The 12642-nt window shown below is 37.0% G+C and overlaps 1 protein-coding gene across 2 annotated transcripts in view; it reads right to left on the bottom strand.

Moving 5' to 3' along the window:
* Positions 1-12642, bottom strand: part of LOC115511098 (von Willebrand factor A domain-containing protein 8) — a 289504-nt gene that overhangs the window by 152889 nt on the left and 123973 nt on the right. For both annotated transcript variants that reach the window (XM_030311601.1, XM_030311610.1), the window contains exon 15: positions 413-488. In XM_030311601.1, the coding sequence (XP_030167461.1) occupies positions 413-488 (76 nt within the window). The remainder of the gene's footprint in view (positions 1-412; positions 489-12642) is intronic.

Below are 12642 nucleotides of genomic sequence, written 5' to 3'. Positions count from 1 at the left end.
AAGAAGTTGAGGGATGGGTCTTTCCAGCTACCCAAAACACTGGGCTAATATTTTATTCATTAAAATCATTTAAAAAAGTTCTAGAAGCATTATCTAATTTTAAACACTACACATTTGAAAACAGCCAAGTTTTTTTTCCTTAATTCTGGAATGATAAAGAAACCATTAGAGGATTTCTATCATTCCCTAAATCACCTGGAAGAGAAAAGAACAGAATAAGAAAACATTTTATTTTCTCAATGATTTGTATTTAAATATCTACTCCCCAAATGACATATGAATGAGTGTTTTCCAGGTAAGACTGAAATTCATTGAAATCTATGGGATATTGACAAATCCCTCTCAAAGGCTGAACTACAACTATCATTCAGAAAAATAGAGTTGAGAATATTCATATAGTTGGATTACTAACCAAAGGTGAGTCTTCGTATACAATCAGTCCATCTTTAACAGAAGGCTGAAGAGTAAGGGTTTGTACTGTGGTGTCCCTGAAGTTAAACCGAAACATTTTATAGTTAGTAAGAAAATAAACAGACATGAATAAAAATATAGCACAGGAGGACTTCTTTTTAAATTTTTATTCACCACCCACTTTTCTCAAAATGAATAATAACAAATGAAATTCCATTTAGCAACAGTATTTTGTGGATGTAAATATGAATTACAGGGTTTGGAAATCAATCCAGGTTTACAGATTATCCAGGTTCTTTACTTCTCCTTTCCTTTCTAGTAATTTCCTTTGTGACCATTTCACTCCTCAAAATCACCTCCTGAGAGTGAGGAGGAGAAATTAAAAACATACATATTTACATTAGAGAAATAATATTTATATTATTTGAAAGGAATTTTGATGGTGACTTTGGTGATGACTGGCATCCTGACATGACCAATTAAGGCAAGTGTATGAATTCCACATTCTGGCCCAATCTGCCCACAGCATGTGCAAAAGCCAGACTGTCTTACCTCCCTCCAGCAACCACAGGCTTTTGAACATTTCTGCTAGGATTAAGACAATCCATTCCATTTTCTTAAATCTATTTGCTAGAGTGTGCCAGACCTTCCTTTAGATCAGAATATTCAAATTATTAATAGTGAGCTCTCTTGATGTTATATACGTTCTCACATGATGAGATAGGAAATTCGTATCATCTATGAATTACTTTTACCAAAAATGTGTATATAAGCTGCAGGTGATAGGTAGGTCCAGACACATTTAAGGGGATCAATTCTATATCTTCATCTTCTACATATATGCTCTCTTTAAAATAAAAAATTCTATGGCCATCTTGATCATATCACATAGAGAATTAAATTACTTTTAAAATGTGAGTAGCACTTTTCTTTATAAGAATTGAAGGTTGCCTTTTCAAATTTCTCTATCACTTATCAAGTAATATGTGGAGTTATACCTGTGTTCTTTTGAGTACCTACTATGTGTGAGGCCATACTTGGAATGTGAACTTCAGACCTTAGTGTTATAATATGCTTCTGAAACTTCTCCCCAAATGCTAACATTTATCACCATCTATTAAAATTATAAAATGTGTATTTATTTAAAAAACTGATAAATACTATATGACAATGACAACCAAGCAAACTTAAGATATCTTTCAAGTAAGTTTTTGCTTTAGCAAAACAAATTTAATCAAAATAAGTGAATTGCTTTGACAGGCAGCTGTGGGGTAGTAGAAAGAAGACATTGGAGTCAGACCAATCAGGATTCAAATTCTAGTTCTTATCACTCATTAGCCACCTGATCTTGGGTAAGTAATACAATCCACCCAGGAGGATCGATGACAGAACACTTGGAAAGTACCTAGCACAGCATATGGCAGATATAAAGAGTGTAACTACACATCAGCCTTACCAGTTTGTTATCATTATTTCTGCTGTTAGGACTGAAAGTTCTTGCCTGTCTAACTTCTACCTGATCTTCAGGTCTTGAGTGTAGACGGTGTTTCTTGGAAATCCCCACCATGACCCTTTCTAAAAAGACCAGGTTAGGTGACCCTATTGCATGTTCCCTTTGAGCCCTGGATCTCCTCTATTTCAACCCTTAACACACTATATTCTAATTACTTATCTTAGTATCTTTCTACATAGACTGTAAGATTTAAGAAGGTAGACCATATCTACCTGTCCCTCATCCAGTTCCCTGCATCTAATGGATATCTGGCACATAGAATACATTTAATACATATTCGCTGAATAAATGAATGCATGAATAAAATGACAAAAATGCTAAAAGTTAAAAGTCAACACTGTGGCTTATAACACAACATATAGTATGTGGATTTCCAAATTTATTGGACCAGGGACCCTTTTTTTTTTTTTTTTTAAACACAGAATCTGGAACTATAGAATCCACTTCAGTAAATGTTGGGTTAGATTAAGGCTGACTCTACTAGATATAAGAAATCTTTTTTTTTATTTTATTTTTTTCAACGTTTTTTATTTATTTTTGGGACAGAGAGAGACAGAGCATGAACGGGGGAGGGGCAGAGAGAGAGGGAGACACAGAATCGGAAACAGGCTCCAGGCTCTGAGCCATCAGCCCAGAGCCTGATGCGGGGCTCGAACTCACGGACCGCGAGATCGTGACCTGGCTGAAGTCGGACGCTTAACCGACTGCGCCACCCAGGCGCCCCAAGAAATCTTTTTTATTAATTTATAAGTGTTTATTAGAAAGTACAGTCATATTGAGAAGTACGCTTGCAGTTGACTAGTCAAGGGAGTATGGAAGACCTTGTTTACAGCCATCATGGACTCCAACTGAGTTGAATTTAGACTTATTGTAGTGAGTAACTCCTCCATCAGTGTCCTCACATACCAGGGCTTGAACAGGTATGTTGGCAATACAATTATTGACATTTATAATTTCTAGACTACCTAACTTATCTGCACCTAGCTTGAAAGGCTTTTCCCTCTAATTTGACGAAACGGCAAGTGGCTTCTTGAGTTAATTCCCTGGAGTCTGGTCTATTGCTCTTCCTGATCTCTATTCCAAGCTCCCACCCCAATGATTCTGGCTCTCATGGGTCTGATACCTGCCTTATTATCTACTGCTTCCTATAGCCCAAGCACTAACACTTTACAAAGAATCGGATACCACTTTTAATGTTGGCTAAAATTCAAATTCAGATGTGTTTGAAATAAAGCCTTGAGGATGTTAAGAAAAGTGAAAACAAAACATACGGTGACAATTTATTGGTGCTTATCCACTTTTAGTATGAACACAATGTTTCTTATGCAGTGTAATGATATCTAGTCATATGTCCATTTTCTCTATTCCTGGGTCTTACAAGTTTTCTATAGGACATACTTTATGCTATCTTCTGCTAAAAAATTAATTTTTAGAGTTTTAAGCAAACAAGAACACAGTTTAACTAATTTCCCTTAAATTCGTTGTTAATATTCTAGCAATACAGAAGGGGGGTTGGGTGAGGAAGAGAAACAGTGTGTTCACACAGATTTTTATAGCTATATAATGAATTTCTCACTTCATTTGTCACATATTTAATGGGCAACAACATGACACCTTCAAGCACCAAAATGGAAAAAGGAACTCTTGTATCATTGTCAGTGGGAAGGAAATTCAAGCTGAATTCCAATTTTAAAAAGGCAAATGAAATTGTTCTATAACACTTGAATTCTGATAAGATACAACTTGCCAAATTAGATTTATCAAAAGACTTTTGTGCTAGAATTAAAAACCAAAGGTTTGAGGGAACATGCACAAATCAGATGATTTCTAAAAAGGATTACAAATGAGAATAAACACAAATGGAAATCATGGCTTTCAGTGGAGTAGTCTGTGAGAAAGAGGAATTTATAGAAAAAAAGGTGGTTTTGTTCTGTTCTTTTTATTGATCTTTCATCATATACATCAAAGGAAAAGCAGAGGTTAGTAAAATGTGTAAAATGATATGCTATTAAAAAATGGATTGGCTTGTATGTCAGTTAAGTTTCACTGGTGATGTAAGAGTGGCAAATAACCTACTATCTTTGCATAGTACTTAATACAATAAGAGAAAGCTTGTTTTTCAAGGTATCTTACAATATCATAAGTTTCAACTTAGTGAAGTGATAAGGTAACCATTATTGTCACAAGCAGCATATGAATTGACTCTTAAAGCCAATATAATGATTATTTTTCTGAAAAGTTGATTAAAATCATTGCTCTGTGTTTAGGAGCATCTTGGATCAAAAGATAATAGTTCTCCACACAAATAGGCAATAACCCTAAGAGAGTATTTTATTTGCTACAATTTCAATTCTATTACAATTTGTTCCTCTCAAGAACATCTCTGAAATATAAGCTTATAAATAGAATTAGTAATTCTAATTAATTAAATTAAATAGAATTAGTAATTTCAACAATAGAGAAGAGAAGGGAATTTAAAACACATCTAAATCACATTTTCTTAGCCTACGGCTTAATTTAAAAAATGGTTTTCAGTACATAACTATTATCTGTAATGCTTGAATTAATTAGAATGTTTAGCTAATCGCTGACATAAATGTTCTCACTTCTCACTATCTTGCAAACTAAAGTTTTCTATCAATTAAAGCCTGTGTAGATAAAGGGGCTACTCAAAGAAATATGGTGCTAAACTCTATTCTTTTTTTAATTCTGTGATTAAAAAAAATTTTTTTTAATGTTTATTTATTTTTGAGAGAGAGACAGAGCATGAGCAGGGTAGGGGTGCAGAGAGAGAGGGAGACACAGAATCTGACGTAGGCTCCAGGCTGTGAGCTGTCAGCACAGTGCCCAACGCGGGGCTCAAACCCACTATTTGTGAGATCATGACCTGAGCCTAAGTCAGATGCTTAATTGACTGAGTCACCTTAGAGTCCCCTTAATCCTGTAATTTTAAAGTTTTTTTTTAAATAGAGTTATTAATGTCTTGATAGTAATTTAAAATCATTCTACATGCAATAAAAATAATTAAGTTGTATAAAGACTAGGTTTTTGTCAAAATAAGGAAAGAAAATTGGCCTCTGGAGAGCAAGCACAATCTGTTCTTGAAATGTTACTTGTAAAGGTACATTAAGCTAATATCTGCTAATTTGCTGAAGAGCAAATGATCTCAAAATAGTGATGTTTATTTTAAAAATGATATTTTAGTAAGCTGTGTTTAAATTGGCTTATGGTTAGCTTTCTTTTAGAAAAGCAATAGTAGTTAAACATAAGAGTGAAAGGAGAAAGACGACATATAAGAGTTTCAAATAGCTAACAAAAATTATCTCTGACTTTATGGTTCATTAAATAAAATTGGCTGTAGGAATAGACTAGTCATTAATAGAAGTCAAACATGGGAAAGGAAAGCTGGATCATGGCACATAGGAGACACTTAACAAATATTTGCCAAATATTTCTAAATGAGGGAAGGTCCTGAAAATAGAAGTAAATAGTAATTTCTGCCAATAAGAGATAAGCATAACATTACCCATTGAGAAGTAACGCTGCTGAATGATATTGCCAAGTGGAAAAGAGTTCATGGCATCATCAAGAATATCATTTCCAAAGGCTTGTTTTAACTATCAATGAAATGAAGGTAAGGGACACTGATAATTTTCAAAAATAAAACAGAGTGCTACTTAGACATAGCTGAGGCAAACAAACGTTAAGTTGTAAACAATGTGTACAAGCGGTCTGGGCTCTCTCTTGAATACCAACACACCCTTTCTTACTCGTGCCTGTAAAAGGCAAATGTATTTCCGCCATGTTGGAAGAGAAACTTCTCAAGGACGTCAAACAGAAAGGGCCACTAATGTAAGCAGTGTTACCATACAATACAAAAAAAGGAAGACACAAATTAACTGTGATTATTGCAGTGTTTGTTAAAAACCACCACTGGCCTAACTCTGAGTCCAGATTTAGACGTTGGTCAATCACTTCACCTCTTGAAGCTCAAGATTACTCGTGTCTAAAGAGGGAATTAAAAGAGAATAAATGAGGGAGCAGAGTAGAGTAAAAAGCAAGGAAGATAAAGTGGAGACAGAATATTATTGTTATATGTGCTCTGAATGCTTTGAGGGAAAAGTCTTTTTAATAAGATAAGCAAAATATTATTTCTGCCAAAGTGACTGAAAAGACTCCAGCTCTTAAAATAGCTGTTTTGGAGGACAAATAGTTTATTTAGCAGTCAATCACTCATCACTAATGTGTCCAGATGCAAAAAATCCTAACAAACCATAAAAGAAAGGAAGACATTAGGGGGATAATATTTATGGAAGGAAGTCTACTGTGATGCAACACTGTTCTCTTCAGGGGTAGCTTCTTACTGGGAACAACAGGTAGAAAATAGCCACAGCAAAGTAGTCATCTGATGGAAGCTAAACATTTCAAAATATGCTTAGTTTTCAAAATCTACTTCCCTCCCCACATCTCCTAGCACTGTATTAACACTTATTTAAAAAGAAACTCCTCTAATATTCAAAGCCATGCTGATAATCAAATCTCTTAACAAAATCTGAAAGATGTGAGTTGTCTAATCTTTAAAAATAAATCTACTAAAATGATATATTTAAAGACTGGATCTTTTGTCTTTCCTCTGAAAGCTAGGTTTCTGGCTTGGTAAATTTTAGGAACTCAAGATGACCTAATTTCTTTTTTTTTTTTTTTAATTTTTTTTTTTCAACGTTTATTTATTTTTGGGACAGAGAGAGACAGAGCATGAACGGGGGAGGGGCAGAGAGAGAGGGAGACACAGAATCGGAAACAGGCTCCAGGCTCTGAGCTATCAGCCCAGAGCCTGACGCGGGGCTCGAACTCACGGACCGCGAGATAGTGACCTGGCTGAAGTCGGACGCTTAACCGACTGCGCCACCCAGGCGCCCCAAGATGACCTAATTTCTTTGTGGGAACTTCATTTCCTCTTTTCCAGCCCCAAAAAGAAAAACAGTATGCAGGTCCTTTATTACCCTTTGCTCCTAACATTAAACAATGCATTTTCTAATCAGTTCTAAAAAAGGAATAGAAGAACAAAAATGCAGATTAAATGCAAAACTAATGAGTGGGCAAAGATGTACACACAGATGAAACCAGAGCGTGAGGCTGGGGAACACTGTGTCCACTGAGTAAAGCTTTACCAGAAAATACAGTAATGAGTAGTTTATAGTTTTTAAAAGTCTCATTAATTGGGTCACAACAGAAAAGCATGAGAGAGTCAAAAATTAATGTGAGTATCTTTTCATATCAGGATATTATCTACTCTTTTATTCAATAAATTTGTATTCAGCATTTATTCATGGGCATTGCTTTGGATGCTGAAGTATCTGTGAACAAAATAGGTAGAAATTTCTTCCCCTGACGAGCTTAAACTCATAATATACTTAAGCGAACCTAACTCACCATACTAATAATGTACCATCTTTGGTACAGTATGAACTAGATCTTGCATGAGATTAAATATCGAAAGATATTTTACCAGAGGCAATTCAAAGAGAGAGAGAGAGAGAGAGAGAGAGAGAGAGAGTGCGCACGCGCAGAAGGGGCAGAGGGAGAGAAGGAGAATCTTAAGCAGGCTCCACACTCAGTGTGAAACCCGACGGGGGGCTGGATCTCAGGACCCTGAGATCATGACCTGAGCGGAAATCAAGAATCGGACACCTCACCAACTGACCCACCCAGGCGCCCCTGAAATACCTATTTTTGATCACTAAGACAAATGAGAAGTAGCCTGCTGCTAAGGAAATCCATCAGAAGACTTAAGTCCACCAGCTCTCCGTGAGATCGGCTTAGCACGTCTCTCATGGTTAACAACCCTAAATACATTTTCCGTGTAATACTTATTGCCTAAAACTCACTATGTAAGTTGCATTTTACATATATCATAATATTATTTGGTATATTATAATCATGAATTATTTTTATCCTCATTTCTGACTGTTCATCAACTTGAAAAAACTCACAATGCTCAGTGTTAAATTTATCACACTTCAACTACTCAAGTCAAATAGAAAATAGTATGTAAATAAGCATTATATTTGGAGAACTCTTCAAGGAAATCCATGTTTAAGTTTTCTGTAATGTACCTGTTTTATGAAGTTTTTATGATAGATTTTCTTAAAGGAAGACGCTACTGAATCATAAGAAAAATGAGATATATAACATTCAGAAGCAAAAGTTAAAGAGTTCATTCATTTCAGTCACAGCCATTTTCCAGTATCATTTTAATGGCAGAGAAGGAACAAACACCTCCAAGGACTTAGAGGTCAGGGGACTGGAGCAGAGCTCTAAGCACTTCTTCTCCTTCTCCTTCTCTTTCCCCTTCCCCTTCCCCTTCCCCTTCCCCTTCCCCTTCCCCTTCCCCTTCCTTCCCCTTCCCCTTCCCCTTCCCCTTCCCCTTCCCCTTCTCCTTCTCCTTCTTCTTCTTCTTTGCGATCTTATGTTTTATCTTAAAATTTGCTGGGGATTTTGAAAGCTATTCCATAACATACCTAGGTGTTTCAATACCAAAATGTTTCAGTCACCAGTAGGAAGACAGCAACAAGGAGCTGAGCCAACACCCGCAGGAAACAGGGTTGAGCTGACGACAGTGGACACTGCAGAGAAAGTTCTGCCCCTGGCCACTTTTGCTCTTCTGGTATCTATCATATTTCTTGAATCCAAATTCAAATAAATGAATGATAACTTGTTTCTCACTTCTATCCTTCCACTTGAACTAACTGCTCGAAAGGACTTTATACTTAAGAAACTTTTTAGTTGTTCCTATGACTGTCCTTCACTGTGAGGACAAGGCATACCATCTATACACAAGGGGATATCACCTATATATCTAGTGCCTGTCACCACACCTCATACCTTCTAGGCACGCAATCAATGTTCACTCAAAGAATGAATGAGGCAAGAGTGTGTTAAACAAATATTACATATTTCCAATGTATAAGGCAGACTTTTAGGTATGACGATTATAAAAGATCAGAGATTCTGTTCTCAGGAAGCACATATGACAGAAAGATAGATGTAAAACAAATATAATCCATGTCAGAGGGTGATAAGGGCAATAACAGAAATTAAATCAAAGTTCAGTGAGAACACAGAGGAGAAGGCAATTAATTCTGAGTAAAGAGAACAGAGTGTTGATGATTCAATATGATTTTCACTGATAGGTATGGGTAGAAAATGCTTCCAGACAGAGAAACAGACAAACATGTAGAAGGTCAAGATACAAGAGAAATTTGAGGGAACAAGAGTATGTCTAGAATATAGTTGCACAGAAGGCAGTCGAGCTGGCCAGGTGAGGTGAGCCAGAGTGCACAGTTTTCTTAAATATCATGCTCAAGAGGCTGATTTTCATTTCATGGAAATGAAGAGCCAATCACCTGTTCATTTCCGAGAGAGGACTCTCTAAGCAGATGTCTCAAAGATGGGTGGGAAGGAAGAGATATTGCATTTATTCATTTGTTCAACAAATGTTTATCAAACACCCACCATGTTCCAGACTTGTGCTGGAAGGAGGCAGTTCAAAGACCCATCCTTGCCCTCAGGGAGAGCTCACTGATCAGCCAGGGAGACAGAAGTGGGAACACGTAATTGTGATAAAGAATGACATGTACAATAGCGGAGACTGTTCTAGGTCAGTAGCTCTAAATATACTATCAATCAAAGTTTTTTCTGAGAAGATACACTGTAAAATATATGAAAACAGTAACAAAAACTGAGCCAACTATGGAAAACAATATCTAAAAAATGCTCTTGGACTTTATTTGTTGATGATACAAACAACTTCCATTCTTATTAAAAATTAAAGGATGTTTTTGGGGGCGCCTGTGTGGCTCAGTCGGTTGAGTGTCTGACTTCGGCTTAGGTCATGATCTCACAGTTCGTGAGTTCGAACCCCACGTCGGGCTCTGTGCTGACAGCTCAGAGCCTGGAGCCTGCTTCAGATTCTGTGTCTCCCTCTCTCTCTGCCCCTTCCCCACTCATGCTCTGTCTCTGTCTCTCAAAAATGAATAAACGTTGAAAAATAAAATAAAATAAAATAAAATAAAATAAAATAAAATAAAATAAAATAAAGGACATTTTTGGGAGAACAAAGTGGTTGATATACTTTATTATTATATGTGTGATTAAAAGGTCTAATCCTAAGTTCAGTTTATTTCAATGCCTGTTTTAATGGTTATTATAGCTGAAAATGAGCTCACAAAGATCTACAGATCCAAATAGAAATGCAGCATTCACTGCACCCCTATAGCACGACATATACTTTTCACTCATTTATCAAACATACAAAGGATTTTAGTACTATTAGGCTTGGGAATTTCCATCCTTCCTGAAGTCTATCAGTGGTTTGGCAAACAAATCAGTGCCACATTTTATATTTTGAACCAATGGGTTCAAACATCATTGAAAATCTTCATTTATAAGGCTTTTAATCATTTGAGGAAATTGTATTTCACATTGTTTTAGCGCATAGAAGAGACCTTTTAGGACTGTATGATCTATTTCTACATTTCAGCACTCTGACACCGAACGTGGGTTTTCCAGACCCGACAATCTCTTAAGTTTCTGCATACACCAGCTGGCTGTCTACAAGGTAATTCAATTCTGACACTAACTACACAGTGGAGCTAGCACAGATCCCAGTGGGTAAGGGCTCTGTTTCACAAGACTGTCCCCACTTCACTCACCAATTCCAAGTCTCAGGCCTCCCCTACTTTTGACAGACCAGCTCTGAGTCAGGGGTTTCCACGATCCCCTCCTCGGGATCCATAATTTGCTAGAACAGCTCACAGAACGCAGGAAGGCACTTTACGTACTACTCCTGATTTATTACAAAGGCTACAACTTAGGAACAGCCAAAAGGAAGAGATACAGAAGGCAAGTAATGGGGCGAGAGGGGCTGTGCATTGAGAGGACCAATGTCCTCTCTGTCACAGCACCCTCCCAGTACTTCAGCGTATTCGCTAACCCAGAAGCCCTGCAAACCCCACTGTTCGGGATTTTACAGAGGTTCCATTAAGTGGACACAATTGATTAAATCATTGATTGGCGATTAACTTAATCTTCAGTACCCCTCCTTTCCTCTCCCCAGAGCTAGGGAGCAGGGATGAAAGTTCCAACCCTCCAATCACATGGTTTCCTGAGGAAATGGGGGGGGCAGTCTGAAGCTATCCAGGGCCCCAAGAGTTACCTTATTTGCATAAAAAAAGAGTCTTCTCACTCCAGAGATTACAAGGGTTTTAGAACTGGGAAAGAAGATCAGTGTCATAACAGAAAGATACCTTATTTCGCAGGAAATTACAGGGGTTTTAGAAGCTCTTGTGGCAGAAATGAGAATGAAGATGAAATATATTTTTCTTATTATATCACAATATCACAGGGTGATATGTATTATTTTCAGCAACAAAAAAGCCTAGCAACTGAAACACTTATAAACATCTGATTTTAAAATGCTCTCTCCAGAGATTTTTTAAAGTAATTATTTTCTACTTTACTGTTAGAGCATGACCTTTACCTTGAAGGACCAAATTAAATATATTTTTTTTCATTTTTAAAATATTTGTTTATGAGGCATCTCTCTGATGTCGTTTAACACACATCAACAAACTGACCTCTTGACTTTGTAAGAGATGAATGTGTAGGTTTGGCAGATCTTTGAAATACTTTACAATAAAATTTTAAGTGAGACTGTAGTATAAAAGATTTTCATTGTTAGTTCCTATCTCATAACAAGATATTGAAATAATTCTGGCTTTAGTTTACATTTTTTTAAGTTAAGCTTATTTATTTTTGAGAGAGAAACAGAGCGAGTGGGGAAGGGACACAGAGCGAGGGAGAAAGAGAATCTCAAGCAGGCTCTGCACAGTCAGCACGGAGTCTGACATGGGGCTTGAACTCACAAACCTCAAGATCATGATCTGAGCTGAAACCAAGAGTGGATGCTTAACTGACTGAGCCACCAGAGTGCCCCATGGCTTTATTTTAAAAGTCTTGGTTTTAAATATGGTATCAAGCTGGTGCCATCCTGTAGGACTTCGTGTAAGTCCACTTTCAACTTCTCTGCAGCAATGTTTTGTTTTGAATCATTATGAAGAGAATATTATTCATGTGTGTTGTCCTCTGTAACCTTACTCCAGAGTCTTTTCTCTTTTCAATCAAATCAGATGCACCATCTGATGGTTTTACTTACATAATTTTCTGTCGGTTTCATTTCATTTATGCTTATATTGTTAATACTATTTTCAAACTGGAGTTCTTTTTCAAGAGTCTTTAAAACCACTGTCCATTATGCGAGGGCTAGCTTAGTTAAAAGTAGGTTAAGTAAGACTTCCCCAGGCAGAGTTGATGAGAAAGGCACTCCAGGCTATAAGAGCTGCACGTGATACTCGGGAATCATAAGCAGTTCATTTGGCTTAAGCATAAGTATGTGGGAGAAAAAGGCTGGAAGTAAGACCAGTGAAGCAGATGAGGCTCAAACTAAGGAGTACAGACTGGATGCTGTTGGCAATGGGAGTCATTAGAGGGTTCTGAGCAGGACAATAAGTTATCAACTTCATTGGCTGGAACAACGGGAAACATAAGAAAGATAGACTGGAGGCTGAGTTCTTAGCCAGGAGACTGCCACAATAATCTAAGCAAGAGAAGAGGAATGGGATTATGGCCCAGAGAAGGAGGGAAGGAGATACTATATC

This window comes from Lynx canadensis, chromosome A1, assembly GCF_007474595.2.
Source record: "Lynx canadensis isolate LIC74 chromosome A1, mLynCan4.pri.v2, whole genome shotgun sequence".
Lineage (NCBI taxonomy): Eukaryota > Metazoa > Chordata > Mammalia > Carnivora > Felidae > Lynx > Lynx canadensis.
This window is presented reverse-complemented; position numbering and strand designations above follow the sequence as displayed.